The sequence below is a fragment of the Culex quinquefasciatus genome, chromosome 1 (assembly GCF_015732765.1).
Source record: "Culex quinquefasciatus strain JHB chromosome 1, VPISU_Cqui_1.0_pri_paternal, whole genome shotgun sequence".
Lineage (NCBI taxonomy): Eukaryota > Metazoa > Arthropoda > Insecta > Diptera > Culicidae > Culex > Culex quinquefasciatus.
Genome location: NC_051861.1, coordinates 75,300,831 through 75,321,447, shown reverse-complemented (window position 1 = coordinate 75,321,447; position 20,617 = coordinate 75,300,831). Strand labels below are relative to the sequence as shown.

The window sequence follows — 20,617 nt, the reverse complement described above, 5'->3', positions numbered from 1 at the left end:
CCAATGCTGCTGATGATTCGCAATGGCAACGTTTTAACTCGAATAGCGTATTGCTTGAAAACAATTAAATGAAAGAGAGTCAAAAACGAATTTTCTCCCAGTAACACACTAATTCAGAACAGAATAAAACTGGCGTAAGATGCAATCAACATAGTAGTCAATCGAAATAGCCTTGAACACTGCAAATGATCTCTACCCTCAACAACAGAGTAACAAATAGTTGGGTCTGCACTGTGAAAGCTCACGTTCTAATTGCTAAATACAAAAGTAAATATAGTCCAGACTCGATTATTCGAAGGCCTCGGAAAATTTCACTTCAGATAATCGAATCTTCGGTTAATCGAATCACGAGAGAAAAAAATATTGACCCATAAACTACTCTAAAATTATTTAGAATTTTAAAATCCAAGATGGCGGCGATAACAGTTTTAAAAAAATGCATTTTCAAATTTCAAAAGCAATCAAACAGTTAAATTTGACTAAACTGAGGCCACAGAACTCGAATTAGATGTTCAAAGTGAGAAAATAATTAAAACACAAAAAAAAATTTTACTGGTCTTGATTCGATTATCCGAAGTCCCATACCAACCTTCGGATAATCGAGTCTGGACTGTGATATCAATAATATTTTACATTTCAACTAACTAACAACCAATACTAATCAGTGTGGAACTTCGAAACTGTAAGCGGGAATTTGGTTTGAACTGTTCGTTGCGTTTGGTGCAACCCGTGTATGAAAATTGCCTTTCATGAGCCAACATAAAACCAACAGAATAAAGTTTACTTTGGATACAATAGTTATAGAACAGATTTTCTCAACAACTTAACCATAAATTGTTCAAGCAATCATCTGCTTGAAGTGTGCATCGAGTGGTAAATTTGGGCAAACCCTAGACTTTTCGCAGTCAAACTTGACTTCCTTAGCAACATCGGACGATGACAAATTTGGTTTGTTTCGAAAGAGGAATATTTTTCCCAACCGCTCGCATCGAGCCTGGAGCGGTTGATTGTTTTCAATAGTTTTGGTACACTATTTTGCAAAAGTCCAACAATGTCACAGCTCGATGCTCCCGAATAGGGCGCCCAATTACTGCTCCTGGGGTGGTGCAAACCTGTTTAGTTTGATCCCGATTATAGACCGATTGTTTCCCGAACTGGTGAAAAGTTGAACTTGTGTACGTAACGGTTGACAACTATTTAAAAACAACTCTTTTCAAAGTGCATTCCTCAAACATCCAAAATAATTCACAGCAACACGATTCTGCCCGAATCGCAACGTTTCCTAACACGGACGCAAGAATCAAGTACCTGGGAGCGCGCTACCGACAACCATTCCAATTCGTTCTTCCGTACAGTGTACAGAGAAAGAGAAACCAAAACAACATTCAGCCAAAATGACTGAGACCGCTACCGACGTTGTTGACGCCGCGCCAGCTGCCGCTGCATCGCCGGCAAAGGCCACCAAGAAGCCGAAGGCCGCCAAGGGTGACGCCAAGAAGCCGAAGAAGCCAGCTACCCACCCGCCGGTCAACGAGATGGTCATTGCGGCTATCCAGACCCTGAAGGAGCGCAACGGATCATCGCTGCAGGCCATCAAGAAGTACATCGCTGCCAACTACAAGTGCGACGTGGCCAAGCTGTCCACGTTCATCAAGAAGGCTCTGAAGACCAACGTCGAGAAGGAAAGCTTGTCCAGACCAAGGGCTCCGGTGCCAGCGGATCGTTCAAGATCAAGGCCGAGGCCAAGAAGCCAGCCGGCGAAAAGAAGCCCAAGAAGGCCGCTGGTGAGAAGAAGAAGGTCGCCAAGAAGGCCACCACTGGTGAGAAGAAGAAGGCCGCCGCCAAGAAGCCAGCCGGTGAGAAGAAGGTTGCTGCCAAGAAACCAAAGGCTGCCGCGGCCGCTAAGAAGCCAAAGGCCGCTGCCCCAAAAAGGCCGCCGAGAAGAAAGCCAAGGCTGCCACGGCCAAGACCGCCAAGAAGGCCGGTACGGTGAAGAAGGCCGCTGCCCCGAAGCAGAAGGCCACCAAGCCGTCCAAGACCGCGGCCAAGAAGCCCAAGACCCCGAAACCAAGGCAGAGAAAAGAAGTAAATCTCCAAACACAACCAACTATTCGTGAAATTCGTGGTAGTCGAATAATCCTACCTACAAAACCACAATCAGTCCTTTTCAGGACTACCAAATCTATCAACGCAAAGAGTTATTGTTACACAAAAAAACAACATTTTGTTTTTACACGCCAAATACTAAGACACATCTTCACCACGGCCAGGAATGGTTATGGAATTTACACAATCCAAATGAGCACACAAGATTAACCAAGTAGAGGAAATTTCGTATTTGTATGTTTGGCAGGTTAAGCACTCGCTCCTAACTCCATCCAATTTGCTGAGTTTAACTGTATAAACAACTGATTTTGTAAAACTGTCGATAGAAACTTGCTTGCACAACTCCTCTTGAGCTGTTTATCACTCGATTTCAGTTGGACACGCTTTTTATGAGCTGTAATTGTACGTTTAAGTGCTGATATGGCAACATTAGAGGCACGATGGAGTTAGCAAGTACGAACGAAACGATATCAAATTGCGCCTTAAAGTAATGTCATTTTGTTTCTGCTTTTCCATGCTTTTGCCAAAAAGCGACAGTTTCACAGTTTTCAATTCAATTCTCAGCTATTCCGTGGGTGAACTTAACTACCCAGCCGAAAAACATTGCCCTGCTATGCGGCACAAATTGGTTTGGTCTGGGATCATTGTCTGCCTGCAGAACCATTTGCTAATGGAGCAAAATTTTAACTACCAAGCCCACAGCAAGCAACCGAGGACATAATTACCAGAAACAAGGAAATCAGAGCAGTACTGCGGTATTTGGTTTGTTTTTGGGAGAATTTTTCGTCGATTAAACTCTTTCCTGACTGTTGTGGTGGCCCTGAAAGGGCCGTTTTTGTTGCGGGGATCCAATGCAATGGCTGGGGTTGGTAGCTTAACCTCCGAAACCGTACAGAGTGCGTCCCTGGCGCTTGAGAGCGTAGACGACGTCCATGGCGGTGACGGTCTTACGCTTGGCGTGTTCGGTGTAGGTGACGGCGTCACGGATCACGTTTTCCAGGAACACCTTCAGCACACCACGGGTTTCCTCGTAGATCAGACCGGAGATACGCTTGACACCGCCTCGGCGAGCCAAACGACGGATGGCGGGCTTGGTGATTCCCTGGATGTTATCACGCAAAACCTTGCGATGACGCTTGGCTCCTCCTTTTCCGAGACCCTTTCCTCCTTTGCCGCGGCCAGTCATCTTTGCTAACAGTTGTTTTCGGTCGAGTGGTACGAACTGAAATGATGCCTCAGTCGTGTTGGCCCGGTGCTTTTATACTCGCACTGCCATCCCTTCCCCGTTTCTCCATTCCACACTGTCCTCCCCCAGGCACGGGCAGCCGTGGTATGTGTAGTGGTAACGCGCGCAAACAGATGCGTCCCCTCCGTGTGTTCGAGTATAAAAGTGCCAGGCACAAACTTTTCGACATTCAGTTTGAACACAACCGTCTCTAGACAAGCATCGCAATGGCTCGTACCAAGCAGACCGCTCGCAAGTCCACCGGAGGAAAAGCTCCCCGCAAGCAGCTGGCCACCAAGGCTGCTCGCAAGAGCGCTCCCGCTACCGGAGGAGTGAAGAAGCCTCACCGTTACCGACCGGGAACGGTTGCTCTGCGTGAGATCCGTCGCTACCAGAAGTCGACTGAGCTGCTGATCCGCAAGCTGCCGTTCCAGCGTCTGGTTCGTGAAATCGCTCAGGATTTCAAGACCGATCTGCGCTTCCAGAGCTCGGCCGTCATGGCCCTGCAGGAAGCCAGTGAGGCCTACCTGGTCGGTCTCTTCGAAGATACCAACCTGTGCGCCATCCACGCCAAGCGTGTCACCATCATGCCCAAGGACATCCAGCTGGCTCGTCGCATCCGTGGAGAACGTGCTTAAGTCCAATCTTGCAACGGCTTTCGATTGATCTCAGCATACACTGTACAAACACAAACGGTCCTTTTCAGGACCACCAAAGTTATCACTAAAGAGATTGTTTTGACACAAAGAAATTCGTTATTTACAACAAACCCTTCTACTTCTCTTTTCGAAAACGAAACCAATCCGCATCGAGATATGAATAACCCACGCAATAATAGATCCACAACATAAGTTTAAACATAAGCATTGTTAATTCGACATCATTCATGTTGTGAAATCTGTAAAAAAAAAAAAAAACGAATCAAGTCACGACTAACATGGTTTTTGTCTGTTGCGCTTACGAACAGCTTGCTCGGGGGACCTCACGGATGAAGGAAGCTTATTTTTTTGGCCAGATCGCTCTCTAAACTCGTCAATCATCATTCGTTAATCACAGGCAGGGCATATTCCCAAAAAATCTGGAACCGTAAAATTAAAGCAGTTGTGTCGTCTTTGTGCTGAGAAACCATAATTTCAACTGTCTCTACTGGAAATTCCCACGCGGTAGCCAGTTTCGTCTGCCTAGCTAGTAACCGGGTACGTATGAATGCATTGGAACCCTGGCATTCGAGCATTATGTTTTGACTTTTTCTTAAATGCGTTTTTTTTTACGGACTGGCTGGTATTTCTAGTACTCGAATCCGGTGCGTCATTTTGTTATTTTCATGCTAGTCGAAGTGGCAGTCACGGAATGGTCATCGTTTGTAGTTTACGGATGGTGGTTGAATTTTTGTTTGATTGGTAACTCTCCTGTAAGAATTTTGGTCGTCCTGAAAAGGACGGTTTTGTTTGGCGGCGCGTTTTTGTGAAATCTGAGAGTGGTGCAATTTAAGCCTTCTTCTCGGTCTTCTTGGGCAGCAGAACGGCCTGGATGTTGGGCAGCACACCACCCTGGGCGATGGTCACACCCGACAGCAGTTTGTTCAACTCCTCGTCGTTACGGATGGCCAGCTGCAGATGACGCGGGATGATACGGGTCTTCTTGTTATCACGGGCGGCGTTTCCTGCCAACTCCAGCACTTCAGCAGCCAGATATTCCATCACGGCAGCCAGGTACACGGGAGCACCGGCACCGACACGTTCGGCGTAGTTGCCCTTGCGGAGCAGACGGTGAATACGACCGACCGGGAACTGCAGACCAGCACGGTTCGAGCGGGACTTTGCCTTTCCCTTAACTTTGCCTCCCTTGCCGCGGCCAGACATGTTGAGTTAGTTTGGTAGAGGGTACGTACGTACGTGTCACAAGCGAAAACGAAGTGATACTGATTCCGTTGCAACAATCGGCCGGCGTTTTTATACTTTCCTTTGCTGCCTGTACGTTCCATAGGGGCGGAGTAACGAATGAAGTAGTGTGGGATAATAGGGCGATAGGGGCTGCGCATGTGTTTCCATTATTCGGGTATAAAAGAGGGTTTCGACGCACGGTCTGGCATCAGTTCGTTTTGAACCGTGTTAGCAACCAACTCGACGATGGCACCAAAAACCAGCGGTAAGGCCGCCAAGAAGTCCGGCAAGGCCCAGAAGAACATCACCAAGGGTGATAAGAAGAAGAAGAAGGTCCGCAGGAAGGAGAGCTACGCTATCTACATCTACAAGGTGTTGAAGCAGGTCCACCCTGACACCGGTATCTCGTCCAAGGCCATGAGCATCATGAACAGCTTTGTCAACGACATCTTCGAGCGTATCGCCGCCGAAGCGTCCCGTCTGGCTCACTACAACAAGCGCTCGACCATCACGTCCCGCGAAATCCAGACCGCTGTTCGTCTGCTGCTGCCTGGTGAGCTGGCCAAGCACGCCGTCTCTGAGGGTACCAAGGCTGTCACCAAGTACACCAGCTCCAAGTAAATTCTCTCCCCACCTTCGGAATCTCCGCACACAATCGGCCCTTTTCAGGGCCACAAAAATCTACCTAAAAGAGTTACTAGACAAACAAAAATTCAATCTTTTCAAAAACCAAAACATAACTTTCACATATTTTTTCATGATGCCATCGGCTCGTTCCGATTCACCTACATTATGCCTTGTTGTAAGTTATGCAGAAGCAATCAGACTGCATTTCACCGCACTTTAAGTATTTTGAAGCAGATGGTTTGCAAACCAATCAACGGAATCAATCAGTGAATGCTTTGACGAATGACCACATTAAGGTTAAAGTCACCATAATTCAGTAAACAACAACAACAATCAGTGAATGCTCCGAAAAGATAAGACCACGCCAAATAGATTTTATGATTTCGAATTTCACGTCCAACTTTTGTTTCTCATGCTTACCAACGTCGCATTAAACCATGGCTCGTTTCGGGCACTTTGTTCACGACTTGGTTTCGGGTGTAACAAGTTCACGCATCTACGAATCGGACCTTCAATTTTGAAGTAACGTCTGTGCGTTGTCCAACATTATCTAGCTGCCTCGCTCTCTATAAATCGAACCAAATCACTATACAAACATAGCATTCCAATGCTGCTGATGATTCGCAATGGCAACGTTTTAACTCGAATAGCGTATTGCTTGAAAACAATTAAATGAAAGAGAGTCAAAAACGAATTTTCTCCCAGTAACACACTAATTCAGAACAGAATAAAACTGGCGTAAGATGCAATCAACATAGTAGTCAATCGAAATAGCCTTGAACACTGCAAATGATCTCTACCCTCAACAACAGAGTAACAAATAGTTGGGTCTGCACTGTGAAAGCTCACGTTCTAATTGCTAAATACAAAAGTAAATATAGTCCAGACTCGATTATTCGAAGGCCTCGGAAAATTTCACTTCAGATAATCGAATCTTCGGTTAATCGAATCACGAGAGAAAAAAATATTGACCCATAAACTACTCTAAAATTATTTAGAATTTTAAAATCCAAGATGGCGGCGATAACAGTTTTAAAAAAATGCATTTTCAAATTTCAAAGGCAATCAAACAGTTAAATTTGACTAAACTGAGGTCACAGAACTCGAATTAGATGTTCAAAGTGAGAAAATAAATAAAACACAAAAAAAAATTTACTGGTCTTGATTCGATTATCCGAAGTCCCATACCAACCTTCGGATAATCTTGGCTTCGGATAATCGAGTCTGGACTGTGATATCAATAATATTTTACATTTCAACTAACTAACAACCAATACTAATCAGTGTGGAACTTCGAAACTGTAAGCGGGAATTTGGTTTGAACTGTTCGTTGCGTTTGGTGCAACCCGTGTATGAAAATTGCCTTTCATGAGCCAACATAAAACCAACAGAATAAAGTTTACTTTGGATACAATAGTTATAGAACAGATTTTCTCAACAACTTAACCATAAATTGTTCAAGCAATCATCTGCTTGAAGTGTGCATCGAGTGGTAAATTTGGGCAAACCCTAGACTTTTCGCAGTCAAACTTGACTTCCTTAGCAACATCGGACGATGACAAATTTGGTTTGTTTCGAAAGAGGAATATTTTTCCCAACCGCTCGCATCGAGCCTGGAGCGGTTGATTGTTTTCAATAGTTTTGGTACACTATTTTGCAAAAGTCCAACAATGTCACAGCTCGATGCTCCCGAATAGGGCGCCCAATTACTGCTCCTGGGGTGGTGCAAACCTGTTTAGTTTGATCCCGATTATAGACCGATTGTTTCCCGAACTGGTGAAAAGTTGAACTTGTGTACGTAACGGTTGACAACTATTTAAAAACAACTCTTTTCAAAGTGCATTCCTCAAACATCCAAAATAATTCACAGCAACACGATTCTGCCCGAATCGCAACGTTTCCTAACACGGACGCAAGAATCAAGTACCTGGGAGCGCGCTACCGACAACCATTCCAATTCGTTCTTCCGTACAGTGTACAGAGAAAGAGAAACCAAAACAACATTCAGCCAAAATGACTGAGACCGCTACCGACGTTGTTGACGCCGCGCCAGCTGCCGCTGCATCGCCGGCAAAGGCCACCAAGAAGCCGAAGGCCGCCAAGGGTGACGCCAAGAAGCCGAAGAAGCCAGCTACCCACCCGCCGGTCAACGAGATGGTCATTGCGGCTATCCAGACCCTGAAGGAGCGCAACGGATCATCGCTGCAGGCCATCAAGAAGTACATCGCTGCCAACTACAAGTGCGACGTGGCCAAGCTGTCCACGTTCATCAAGAAGGCTCTGAAGACCAACGTCGAGAAGGGAAAGCTTGTCCAGACCAAGGGCTCCGGTGCCAGCGGATCGTTCAAGATCAAGGCCGAGGCCAAGAAGCCAGCCGGCGAAAAGAAGCCCAAGAAGGCCGCTGGTGAGAAGAAGAAGGTCGCCAAGAAGGCCACCACTGGTGAGAAGAAGAAGGCCGCCGCCAAGAAGCCAGCCGGTGAGAAGAAGGTTGCTGCCAAGAAACCAAAGGCTGCCGCGGCCGCTAAGAAGCCAAAGGCCGCTGCCCCAAAAAGGCCGCCGAGAAGAAAGCCAAGGCTGCCACGGCCAAGACCGCCAAGAAGGCCGGTACGGTGAAGAAGGCCGCTGCCCCGAAGCAGAAGGCCACCAAGCCGTCCAAGACCGCGGCCAAGAAGCCCAAGACCCCGAAACCAAAGAAGGCAGCTGCCCCGAAGAAGGCCGCCGCCAAGAAGTAAATCTCCAAACACAACCAACTATTCGTGAAATTCGTGGTAGTCGAATAATCCTACCTACAAAACCACAATCAGTCCTTTTCAGGACTACCAAATCTATCAACGCAAAGAGTTATTGTTACACAAAAAAACAACATTTTGTTTTTACACGCCAAATACTAAGACACATCTTCACCACGGCCAGGAATGGTTATGGAATTTACACAATCCAAATGAGCACACAAGATTAACCAAGTAGAGGAAATTTCGTATTTGTATGTTTGGCAGGTTAAGCACTCGCTCCTAACTCCATCCAATTTGCTGAGTTTAACTGTATAAACAACTGATTTTGTAAAACTGTCGATAGAAACTTGCTTGCACAACTCCTCTTGAGCTGTTTATCACTCGATTTCAGTTGGACACGCTTTTTATGAGCTGTAATTGTACGTTTAAGTGCTGATATGGCAACATTAGAGGCACGATGGAGTTAGCAAGTACGAACGAAACGATATCAAATTGCGCCTTAAAGTAATGTCATTTTGTTTCTGCTTTTCCATGCTTTTGCCAAAAAGCGACAGTTTCACAGTTTTCAATTCAATTCTCAGCTATTCCGTGGGTGAACTTAACTACCCAGCCGAAAAACATTGCCCTGCTATGCGGCACAAATTGGTTTGGTCTGGGATCATTGTCTGCCTGCAGAACCATTTGCTAATGGAGCAAAATTTTAACTACCAAGCCCACAGCAAGCAACCGAGGACATAATTACCAGAAACAAGGAAATCAGAGCAGTACTGCGGTATTTGGTTTGTTTTTGGGAGAATTTTTTCGTCGATTAAACTCTTTCCTGACTGTTGTGGTGGCCCTGAAAAGGGCCGTTTTTGTTTGCGGGGATCCAATGCAATGGCTGGGGTTGGTAGCTTAACCTCCGAAACCGTACAGAGTGCGTCCCTGGCGCTTGAGAGCGTAGACGACGTCCATGGCGGTGACGGTCTTACGCTTGGCGTGTTCGGTGTAGGTGACGGCGTCACGGATCACGTTTTCCAGGAACACCTTCAGCACACCACGGGTTTCCTCGTAGATCAGACCGGAGATACGCTTGACACCGCCTCGGCGAGCCAAACGACGGATGGCGGGCTTGGTGATTCCCTGGATGTTATCACGCAAAACCTTGCGATGACGCTTGGCTCCTCCTTTTCCGAGACCCTTTCCTCCTTTGCCGCGGCCAGTCATCTTTGCTAACAGTTGTTTTCGGTCGAGTGGTACGAACTGAAATGATGCCTCAGTCGTGTTGGCCCGGTGCTTTTATACTCGCACTGCCATCCCTTCCCCGTTTCTCCATTCCACACTGTCCTCCCCCAGGCACGGGCAGCCGTGGTATGTGTAGTGGTAACGCGCGCAAACAGATGCGTCCCCTCCGTGTGTTCGAGTATAAAAGTGCCAGGCACAAACTTTTCGACATTCAGTTTGAACACAACCGTCTCTAGACAAGCATCGCAATGGCTCGTACCAAGCAGACCGCTCGCAAGTCCACCGGAGGAAAAGCTCCCCGCAAGCAGCTGGCCACCAAGGCTGCTCGCAAGAGCGCTCCCGCTACCGGAGGAGTGAAGAAGCCTCACCGTTACCGACCGGGAACGGTTGCTCTGCGTGAGATCCGTCGCTACCAGAAGTCGACTGAGCTGCTGATCCGCAAGCTGCCGTTCCAGCGTCTGGTTCGTGAAATCGCTCAGGATTTCAAGACCGATCTGCGCTTCCAGAGCTCGGCCGTCATGGCCCTGCAGGAAGCCAGTGAGGCCTACCTGGTCGGTCTCTTCGAAGATACCAACCTGTGCGCCATCCACGCCAAGCGTGTCACCATCATGCCCAAGGACATCCAGCTGGCTCGTCGCATCCGTGGAGAACGTGCTTAAGTCCAATCTTGCAACGGCTTTCGATTGATCTCAGCATACACTGTACAAACACAAACGGTCCTTTTCAGGACCACCAAAGTTATCACTAAAGAGATTGTTTTGACACAAAGAAATTCGTTATTTACAACAAACCCTTCTACTTCTCTTTTCGAAAACGAAACCAATCCGCATCGAGATATGAATAACCCACGCAATAATAGATCCACAACATAAGTTTAAACATAAGCATTGTTAATTCGACATCATTCATGTTGTGAAATCTGTAAAAAAAAAAACGAATCAAGTCACGACTAACATGGTTTTTGTCTGTTGCGCTTACGAACAGCTTGCTCGGGGACCTCACGGATGAAGGAAGCTTATTTTTTGGCCAGATCGCTCTCTAAACTCGTCAATCATCATTCGTTAATCACAGGCAGGGCATATTCCCAAAAAATCTGGAACCGTAAAATTAAAGCAGTTGTGTCGTCTTTGTGCTGAGAAACCATAATTTCAACTGTCTCTACTGGAAATTCCCACGCGGTAGCCAGTTTCGTCTGCCTAGCTAGTAACCGGGTACGTATGAATGCATTGGAACCCTGGCATTCGAGCATTATGTTTTGACTTTTTCTTAAATGCGTTTTTTTACGGACTGGCTGGTATTTCTAGTACTCGAATCCGGTGCGTCATTTTGTTATTTTCATGCTAGTCGAAGTGGCAGTCACGGAATGGTCATCGTTTGTAGTTTACGGATGGTGGTTGAATTTTTGTTTGATTGGTAACTCTCCTGTAAGAATTTTGGTCGTCCTGAAAAGGACGGTTTTGTTTGGCGGCGCGTTTTTGTGAAATCTGAGAGTGGTGCAATTTAAGCCTTCTTCTCGGTCTTCTTGGGCAGCAGAACGGCCTGGATGTTGGGCAGCACACCACCCTGGGCGATGGTCACACCCGACAGCAGTTTGTTCAACTCCTCGTCGTTACGGATGGCCAGCTGCAGATGACGCGGGATGATACGGGTCTTCTTGTTATCACGGGCGGCGTTTCCTGCCAACTCCAGCACTTCAGCAGCCAGATATTCCATCACGGCAGCCAGGTACACGGGAGCACCGGCACCGACACGTTCGGCGTAGTTGCCCTTGCGGAGCAGACGGTGAATACGACCGACCGGGAACTGCAGACCAGCACGGTTCGAGCGGGACTTTGCCTTTCCCTTAACTTTGCCTCCCTTGCCGCGGCCAGACATGTTGAGTTAGTTTGGTAGAGGGTACGTACGTACGTGTCACAAGCGAAAACGAAGTGATACTGATTCCGTTGCAACAATCGGCCGGCGTTTTTATACTTTCCTTTGCTGCCTGTACGTTCCATAGGGGCGGAGTAACGAATGAAGTAGTGTGGGATAATAGGGCGATAGGGGCTGCGCATGTGTTTCCATTATTCGGGTATAAAGAGGGTTTCGACGCACGGTCTGGCATCAGTTCGTTTTGAACCGTGTTAGCAACCAACTCGACGATGGCACCAAAACCAGCGGTAAGGCCGCCAAGAAGTCCGGCAAGGCCCAGAAGAACATCACCAAGGGTGATAAGAAGAAGAAGAAGGTCCGCAGGAAGGAGAGCTACGCTATCTACATCTACAAGGTGTTGAAGCAGGTCCACCCTGACACCGGTATCTCGTCCAAGGCCATGAGCATCATGAACAGCTTTGTCAACGACATCTTCGAGCGTATCGCCGCCGAAGCGTCCCGTCTGGCTCACTACAACAAGCGCTCGACCATCACGTCCCGCGAAATCCAGACCGCTGTTCGTCTGCTGCTGCCTGGTGAGCTGGCCAAGCACGCCGTCTCTGAGGGTACCAAGGCTGTCACCAAGTACACCAGCTCCAAGTAAATTCTCTCCCCACCTTCGGAATCTCCGCACACAATCGGCCCTTTTCAGGGCCACAAAAAGTCTACCTAAAAGAGTTACTAGACAAACAAAAATTCAATCTTTTCAAAAACCAAAACATAACTTTCACATATTTTTTTCATGATGCCATCGGCTCGTTCCGATTCACCTACATTATGCCTTGTTGTAAGTTATGCAGAAGCAATCAGACTGCATTTCACCGCACTTTAAGTATTTTGAAGCAGATGGTTTGCAAACCAATCAACGGAATCAATCAGTGAATGCTTTGACGAATGACCACATTAAGGTTAAAGTCACCATAATTCAGTAAACAACAACAACAATCAGTGAATGCTCCGAAAAGATAAGACCACGCCAAATAGATTTTATGATTTCGAATTTCACGTCCAACTTTTGTTTCTCATGCTTACCAACGTCGCATTAAACCATGGCTCGTTTCGGGCACTTTGTTCACGACTTGGTTTCGGGTGTAACAAGTTCACGCATCTACGAATCGGACCTTCAATTTTGAAGTAACGTCTGTGCGTTGTCCAACATTATCTAGCTGCCTCGCTCTCTATAAATCGAACCAAATCACTATACAAACATAGCATTCCAATGCTGCTGATGATTCGCAATGGCAACGTTTTAACTCGAATAGCGTATTGCTTGAAAACAATTAAATGAAAGAGAGTCAAAAACGAATTTTCTCCCAGTAACACACTAATTCAGAACAGAATAAAACTGGCGTAAGATGCAATCAACATAGTAGTCAATCGAAATAGCCTTGAACACTGCAAATGATCTCTACCCTCAACAACAGAGTAACAAATAGTTGGGTCTGCACTGTGAAAGCTCACGTTCTAATTGCTAAATACAAAAGTAAATATAGTCCAGACTCGATTATTCGAAGGCCTCGGAAAATTTCACTTCAGATAATCGAATCTTCGGTTAATCGAATCACGAGAGAAAAAAAATATTGACCCATAAACTACTCTAAAATTATTTAGAATTTTAAAATCCAAGATGGCGGCGATAACAGTTTTAAAAAAATGCATTTTCAAATTTCAAAGGCAATCAAACAGTTAAATTTGACTAAACTGAGGTCACAGAACTCGAATTAGATGTTCAAAGTGAGAAAATAAATAAAACACAAAAAAAATTTACTGGTCTTGATTCGATTATCCGAAGTCCCATACCAACCTTCGGATAATCTTGGCTTCGGATAATCGAGTCTGGACTGTGATATCAATAATATTTTACATTTCAACTAACTAACAACCAATACTAATCAGTGTGGAACTTCGAAACTGTAAGCGGGAATTTGGTTTGAACTGTTCGTTGCGTTTGGTGCAACCCGTGTATGAAAATTGCCTTTCATGAGCCAACATAAAACCAACAGAATAAAGTTTACTTTGGATACAATAGTTATAGAACAGATTTTCTCAACAACTTAACCATAAATTGTTCAAGCAATCATCTGCTTGAAGTGTGCATCGAGTGGTAAATTTGGGCAAACCCTAGACTTTTCGCAGTCAAACTTGACTTCCTTAGCAACATCGGACGATGACAAATTTGGTTTGTTTCGAAAGAGGAATATTTTTCCCAACCGCTCGCATCGAGCCTGGAGCGGTTGATTGTTTTCAATAGTTTTGGTACACTATTTTGCAAAAGTCCAACAATGTCACAGCTCGATGCTCCCGAATAGGGCGCCCAATTACTGCTCCTGGGGTGGTGCAAACCTGTTTAGTTTGATCCCGATTATAGACCGATTGTTTCCCGAACTGGTGAAAAGTTGAACTTGTGTACGTAACGGTTGACAACTATTTAAAAACAACTCTTTTCAAAGTGCATTCCTCAAACATCCAAAATAATTCACAGCAACACGATTCTGCCCGAATCGCAACGTTTCCCTAACACGGACGCAAGAATCAAGTACCTGGGAGCGCGCTACCGACAACCATTCCAATTCGTTCTTCCGTACAGTGTACAGAGAAAGAGAAACCAAAACAACATTCAGCCAAAATGACTGAGACCGCTACCGACGTTGTTGACGCCGCGCCAGCTGCCGCTGCATCGCCGGCAAAGGCCACCAAGAAGCCGAAGGCCGCCAAGGGTGACGCCAAGAAGCCGAAGAAGCCAGCTACCCACCCGCCGGTCAACGAGATGGTCATTGCGGCTATCCAGACCCTGAAGGAGCGCAACGGATCATCGCTGCAGGCCATCAAGAAGTACATCGCTGCCAACTACAAGTGCGACGTGGCCAAGCTGTCCACGTTCATCAAGAAGGCTCTGAAGACCAACGTCGAGAAGGAAAGCTTGTCCAGACCAAGGGCTCCGGTGCCAGCGGATCGTTCAAGATCAAGGCCGAGGCCAAGAAGCCAGCCGGCGAAAAGAAGCCCAAGAAGGCCGCTGGTGAGAAGAAGAAGGTCGCCAAGAAGGCCACCACTGGTGAGAAGAAGAAGGCCGCCGCCAAGAAGCCAGCCGGTGAGAAGAAGGTTGCTGCCAAGAAACCAAAGGCTGCCGCGGCCGCTAAGAAGCCAAAGGCCGCTGCCCCAAAAAGGCCGCCGAGAAGAAAGCCAAGGCTGCCACGGCCAAGACCGCCAAGAAGGCCGGTACGGTGAAGAAGGCCGCTGCCCCGAAGCAGAAGGCCACCAAGCCGTCCAAGACCGCGGCCAAGAAGCCCAAGACCCCGAAACCAAAGAAGGCAGCTGCCCCGAAGAAGGCCGCCGCCAAGAAGTAAATCTCCAAACACAACCAACTATTCGTGAAATTCGTGGTAGTCGAATAATCCTACCTACAAAACCACAATCAGTCCTTTTCAGGACTACCAAATCTATCAACGCAAAGAGTTATTGTTACACAAAAAAAAAACAACATTTTGTTTTTACACGCCAAATACTAAGACACATCTTCACCACGGCCAGGAATGGTTATGGAATTTACACAATCCAAATGAGCACACAAGATTAACCAAGTAGAGGAAATTTCGTATTTGTATGTTTGGCAGGTTAAGCACTCGCTCCTAACTCCATCCAATTTGCTGAGTTTAACTGTATAAACAACTGATTTTGTAAAACTGTCGATAGAAACTTGCTTGCACAACTCCTCTTGAGCTGTTTATCACTCGATTTCAGTTGGACACGCTTTTTATGAGCTGTAATTGTACGTTTAAGTGCTGATATGGCAACATTAGAGGCACGATGGAGTTAGCAAGTACGAACGAAACGATATCAAATTGCGCCTTAAAGTAATGTCATTTTGTTTCTGCTTTTCCATGCTTTTGCCAAAAAGCGACAGTTTCACAGTTTTCAATTCAATTCTCAGCTATTCCGTGGGTGAACTTAACTACCCAGCCGAAAAACATTGCCCTGCTATGCGGCACAAATTGGTTTGGTCTGGGATCATTGTCTGCCTGCAGAACCATTTGCTAATGGAGCAAAATTTTAACTACCAAGCCCACAGCAAGCAACCGAGGACATAATTACCAGAAACAAGGAAATCAGAGCAGTACTGCGGTATTTGGTTTGTTTTGGGAGAATTTTTCGTCGATTAAACTCTTTCCTGACTGTTGTGGTGGCCCTGAAAAGGGCCGTTTTTGTTGCGGGGATCCAATGCAATGGCTGGGGTTGGTAGCTTAACCTCCGAAACCGTACAGAGTGCGTCCCTGGCGCTTGAGAGCGTAGACGACGTCCATGGCGGTGACGGTCTTACGCTTGGCGTGTTCGGTGTAGGTGACGGCGTCACGGATCACGTTTTCCAGGAACACCTTCAGCACACCACGGGTTTCCTCGTAGATCAGACCGGAGATACGCTTGACACCGCCTCGGCGAGCCAAACGACGGATGGCGGGCTTGGTGATTCCCTGGATGTTATCACGCAAAACCTTGCGATGACGCTTGGCTCCTCCTTTCCGAGACCCTTTCCTCCTTTGCCGCGGCCAGTCATCTTTGCTAACAGTTGTTTTCGGTCGAGTGGTACGAACTGAAATGATGCCTCAGTCGTGTTGGCCCGGTGCTTTTATACTCGCACTGCCATCCCTTCCCCGTTTCTCCATTCCACACTGTCCTCCCCCAGGCACGGGCAGCCGTGGTATGTGTAGTGGTAACGCGCGCAAACAGATGCGTCCCCTCCGTGTGTTCGAGTATAAAAGTGCCAGGCACAAACTTTTCGACATTCAGTTTGAACACAACCGTCTCTAGACAAGCATCGCAATGGCTCGTACCAAGCAGACCGCTCGCAAGTCCACCGGAGGAAAAGCTCCCCGCAAGCAGCTGGCCACCAAGGCTGCTCGCAAGAGCGCTCCCGCTACCGGAGGAGTGAAGAAGCCTCACCGTTACCGACCGGGAACGGTTGCTCTGCGTGAGATCCGTCGCTACCAGAAGTCGACTGAGCTGCTGATCCGCAAGCTGCCGTTCCAGCGTCTGGTTCGTGAAATCGCTCAGGATTTCAAGACCGATCTGCGCTTCCAGAGCTCGGCCGTCATGGCCCTGCAGGAAGCCAGTGAGGCCTACCTGGTCGGTCTCTTCGAAGATACCAACCTGTGCGCCATCCACGCCAAGCGTGTCACCATCATGCCCAAGGACATCCAGCTGGCTCGTCGCATCCGTGGAGAACGTGCTTAAGTCCAATCTTGCAACGGCTTTCGATTGATCTCAGCATACACTGTACAAACACAAACGGTCCTTTTCAGGACCACCAAAGTTATCACTAAAGAGATTGTTTTGACACAAAGAAATTCGTTATTTACAACAAACCCTTCTACTTCTCTTTTCGAAAACGAAACCAATCCGCATCGAGATATGAATAACCCACGCAATAATAGATCCACAACATAAGTTTAAACATAAGCATTGTTAATTCGACATCATTCATGTTGTGAAATCTGTAAAAAAAAAAACGAATCAAGTCACGACTAACATGGTTTTTGTCTGTTGCGCTTACGAACAGCTTGCTCGGGGACCTCACGGATGAAGGAAGCTTATTTTTTGGCCAGATCGCTCTCTAAACTCGTCAATCATCATTCGTTAATCACAGGCAGGGCATATTCCCAAAAAATCTGGAACCGTAAAATTAAAGCAGTTGTGTCGTCTTTGTGCTGAGAAACCATAATTTCAACTGTCTCTACTGGAAATTCCCACGCGGTAGCCAGTTTCGTCTGCCTAGCTAGTAACCGGGTACGTATGAATGCATTGGAACCCTGGCATTCGAGCATTATGTTTTGACTTTTTCTTAAATGCGTTTTTTTACGGACTGGCTGGTATTTCTAGTACTCGAATCCGGTGCGTCATTTTGTTATTTTCATGCTAGTCGAAGTGGCAGTCACGGAATGGTCATCGTTTGTAGTTTACGGATGGTGGTTGAATTTTTGTTTGATTGGTAACTCTCCTGTAAGAATTTTGGTCGTCCTGAAAAGGACGGTTTTGTTTGGCGGCGCGTTTTTGTGAAATCTGAGAGTGGTGCAATTTAAGCCTTCTTCTCGGTCTTCTTGGGCAGCAGAACGGCCTGGATGTTGGGCAGCACACCACCCTGGGCGATGGTCACACCCGACAGCAGTTTGTTCAACTCCTCGTCGTTACGGATGGCCAGCTGCAGATGACGCGGGATGATACGGGTCTTCTTGTTATCACGGGCGGCGTTTCCTGCCAACTCCAGCACTTCAGCAGCCAGATATTCCATCACGGCAGCCAGGTACACGGGAGCACCGGCACCGACACGTTCGGCGTAGTTGCCCTTGCGGAGCAGACGGTGAATACGACCGACCGGGAACTGCAGACCAGCACGGTTCGAGCGGGACTTTGCCTTTCCCTTAACTTTGCCTCCCTTGCCGCGGCCAGACATGTTGAGTTAGTTTGGTAGAGGGGTACGTACGTACGTGTCACAAGCGAAAACGAAGTGATACTGATTCCGTTGCAACAATCGGCCGGCGTTTTTATACTTTCCTTTGCTGCCTGTACGTTCCATAGGGGCGGAGTAACGAATGAAGTAGTGTGGGATAATAGGGCGATAGGGGCTGCGCATGTGTTTCCATTATTCGGGTATAAAGAGGGTTTCGACGCACGGTCTGGCATCAGTTCGTTTTGAACCGTGTTAGCAACCAACTCGACGATGGCACCAAAACCAGCGGTAAGGCCGCCAAGAAGTCCGGCAAGGCCCAGAAGAACATCACCAAGGGTGATAAGAAGAAGAAGAAGGTCCGCAGGAAGGAGAGCTACGCTATCTACATCTACAAGGTGTTGAAGCAGGTCCACCCTGACACCGGTATCTCGTCCAAGGCCATGAGCATCATGAACAGCTTTGTCAACGACATCTTCGAGCGTATCGCCGCCGAAGCGTCCCGTCTGGCTCACTACAATAAGCGCTCGACCATCACGTCCCGCGAAATCCAGACCGCTGTTCGTCTGCTGCTGCCTGGTGAGCTGGCCAAGCACGCCGTCTCTGAGGGTACCAAGGCTGTCACCAAGTACACCAGCTCCAAGTAAATTCTCTCCCCACCTTCGGAATCTCCGCACACAATCGGCCCTTTTCAGGGCCACAAAAAGTCTACCTAAAGAGTTACTAGACAAACAAAAATTCAATCTTTTCAAAAACCAAAACATAACTTTCACATATTTTTTCATGATGCCATCGGCTCGTTCCGATTCACCTACATTATGCCTTGTTGTAAGTTATGCAGAAGCAATCAGACTGCATTTCACCGCACTTTAAGTATTTTGAAGCAGATGGTTTGCAAACCAATCAACGGAATCAATCAGTGAATGCTTTGACGAATGACCACATTAAGGTTAAAGTCACCATAATTCAGTGAACAACAACAACAACAATCAGTGGATGCTCCGAAAAGATAAGACCACGCCAAATAGATTTTATGATTTCGAATTTCACGTCCAACTTTTGTTTCTCATGCTTACCAACGTCGCATTAAACCATGGCTCGTTTCGGGCACTTTGTTCACGACTTGGTTTCGGGTGTAACAAGTTCACGCATCTACGAATCGGACCTTCAATTTTGAAGTAACGTCTGTGCGTTGTCCAACATTATCTAGCTGCCTCGCTCTCTATAAATCGAACCAAATCACTATACAAACATAGCATTCCAATGCTGCTGATGATTCGCAATGGCAACGTTTTAACTCGAATAGCGTATTGCTTGAAAACAATTAAATGAAAGAGAGTCAAAACGAATTTTCTCCCAGTAACACACTAATTCAGAACAGAATAAAACTGGCGTAAGATGCAATCAACATAGTAGTCAATCGAAATAGCCTTGAACACTGCAAATGATCTCTACCCTCAACAACAGAGTAACAAATAGTTGGGTCTGCACTGTGAAAGCTCACGTTCTAATTGCTAAATACAAAAGTAAATATAGTCCAGACTCGATTATTCGAAGGCCTCGGAAAATTTCACTTCAGATAATCGAATCTTCGGTTAATCGAATCACGAGAGAAAAAAAAGGTGCAGTGGTAATGCTACAGGCATAACCATCATGACGAAGAACTTCGGACACAAAAGTTAATGATTTTTTTTCATAGTTTTATTATTTGCGTTTCTTGGCCACAAAATCAATCACGAAACGGTTATTTCTTAAGATCTATTTATTTCTGCTCTAAGATCTTATGGTATTTCTGCTCTAAGATCTTATGGTATTTTGACGTTGGATAACGTCTAAAGTTTTGAAACGCTTCACAGCTAATCGTAATGTCAAGATTTTCGTGCCAGTTGATTTGAAATCATTTCATCAATTAAACTTTTGGCATTGAACAATTTTTTAGAAATATTTTGAAATAATTGAAAGCCATTATCAGGACTCCAATTCATTACAAAGAGCCAGTCTGAACCATGTGTTAAAGATTTTCTTTGCGTCACAACAAATTTGAATCACATTAAACGATTTATTCCCACACATTACAAGACTTTTTTCTCGTTTTGATGTTTCTACGGCGTTCTATCTGCCTTCCTACGGCATTCGCCACCTAGATTTCTTCGTTCCACGAAATCCCAAAACGAAAATCTATTTCATTTGCGTACTCAAATCACTCTCGACAGTCTACGAGGAAGGGACGACACAGCGGCAACAAAGATAGCTGAAGGCGGAGAAGCATCGTGGCGAAGGGGCAGACCGAACCTGCAAGGGTTCAATGTTGTTCGCGATGGGGAAATGTTTTGGCAAGGCTCTTGCCAGCTATCGGCGACAGCCAAGTAAATTTCAACAGCAAGCATTAAAAAGCCCTTTTTAGGGCTCAAATTGATTACGAAAGAGTTATTCTCAATTTCAATAATCGATTTATTACCCCCAGCGATTTATT

At 46.4% G+C, this 20,617-nt stretch overlaps 7 protein-coding genes and 4 pseudogenes across 9 annotated transcripts; 5 read left to right on the top strand and 6 right to left on the bottom strand.

Moving 5' to 3' along the window:
- Nucleotides 1–1,318: 1,318 nt before the first annotated feature.
- On the top strand, nucleotides 1,319–2,066 carry LOC6045318 (histone H1B). The gene is given in 2 exon segments (XM_038249344.1): nucleotides 1,319–1,677; nucleotides 1,680–2,066. Coding segments are annotated over 2 exon segments (597 nt in total). The 5' UTR covers nucleotides 1,319–1,394; the 3' UTR covers nucleotides 1,994–2,066.
- An 878-nt stretch (nucleotides 2,067–2,944) lies between these two features.
- LOC119765466 (histone H4) lies at nucleotides 2,945–3,349 on the bottom strand. The gene has a single exon (XM_038249346.1). It carries the CDS (start codon nucleotides 3,290–3,292, stop codon nucleotides 2,981–2,983), a length of 312 nt encoding a protein of 103 aa, XP_038105274.1. The 5' UTR covers nucleotides 3,293–3,349; the 3' UTR covers nucleotides 2,945–2,980.
- Nucleotides 3,350–4,745: 1,396 nt separating this feature from the next.
- On the bottom strand, nucleotides 4,746–5,209 carry LOC6045277 (histone H2A). Its single transcript, XM_001862631.2, has one exon. The coding sequence runs from the start codon at nucleotides 5,191–5,193 to the stop codon at nucleotides 4,819–4,821; it is 375 nt and encodes a 124-aa protein (XP_001862666.1). The 5' UTR covers nucleotides 5,194–5,209; the 3' UTR covers nucleotides 4,746–4,818.
- A 203-nt stretch (nucleotides 5,210–5,412) lies between these two features.
- Nucleotides 5,413–5,885, top strand: LOC6045278 (histone H2B). Its single transcript, XM_001862632.2, has one exon. It carries the CDS (start codon nucleotides 5,461–5,463, stop codon nucleotides 5,833–5,835), a length of 375 nt encoding a protein of 124 aa, XP_001862667.1. The 5' UTR covers nucleotides 5,413–5,460; the 3' UTR covers nucleotides 5,836–5,885.
- A 1,895-nt stretch (nucleotides 5,886–7,780) lies between these two features.
- On the top strand, nucleotides 7,781–8,657 carry LOC6045303 (annotated as a pseudogene). Its single transcript, XR_005276592.1, has one exon. The product of XR_005276592.1 is annotated as a histone H1 (transcript).
- A 605-nt stretch (nucleotides 8,658–9,262) lies between these two features.
- LOC6045310 lies at nucleotides 9,263–9,838 on the bottom strand (annotated as a pseudogene).
- Nucleotides 9,839–11,224: 1,386 nt separating this feature from the next.
- LOC6045329 (histone H2A) lies at nucleotides 11,225–11,688 on the bottom strand. The gene has a single exon (XM_001862683.2). The coding sequence runs from the start codon at nucleotides 11,670–11,672 to the stop codon at nucleotides 11,298–11,300; it is 375 nt and encodes a 124-aa protein (XP_001862718.1). The 5' UTR covers nucleotides 11,673–11,688; the 3' UTR covers nucleotides 11,225–11,297.
- A 2,569-nt stretch (nucleotides 11,689–14,257) lies between these two features.
- Nucleotides 14,258–15,136, top strand: LOC119765246 (annotated as a pseudogene). Its single transcript, XR_005276591.1, has one exon. The product of XR_005276591.1 is annotated as a histone H1-like (transcript).
- A 774-nt stretch (nucleotides 15,137–15,910) lies between these two features.
- On the bottom strand, nucleotides 15,911–16,275 carry LOC119765247 (annotated as a pseudogene).
- Nucleotides 16,276–17,703: 1,428 nt separating this feature from the next.
- On the bottom strand, nucleotides 17,704–18,229 carry LOC6045306 (histone H2A). Its single transcript, XM_001862660.2, has one exon. The coding sequence runs from the start codon at nucleotides 18,148–18,150 to the stop codon at nucleotides 17,776–17,778; it is 375 nt and encodes a 124-aa protein (XP_001862695.1). The 5' UTR covers nucleotides 18,151–18,229; the 3' UTR covers nucleotides 17,704–17,775.
- Nucleotides 18,149–18,841, top strand: LOC119770423 (histone H2B-like). The gene is made up of 2 exons (XM_038265290.1): nucleotides 18,149–18,155; nucleotides 18,358–18,841. The coding sequence occupies exons 1-2, from the start codon at nucleotides 18,149–18,151 to the stop codon at nucleotides 18,789–18,791; spliced, it is 441 nt and encodes a 146-aa protein (XP_038121218.1). The 3' UTR covers nucleotides 18,792–18,841.
- Nucleotides 18,842–20,617: the final 1,776 nt, after the last annotated feature.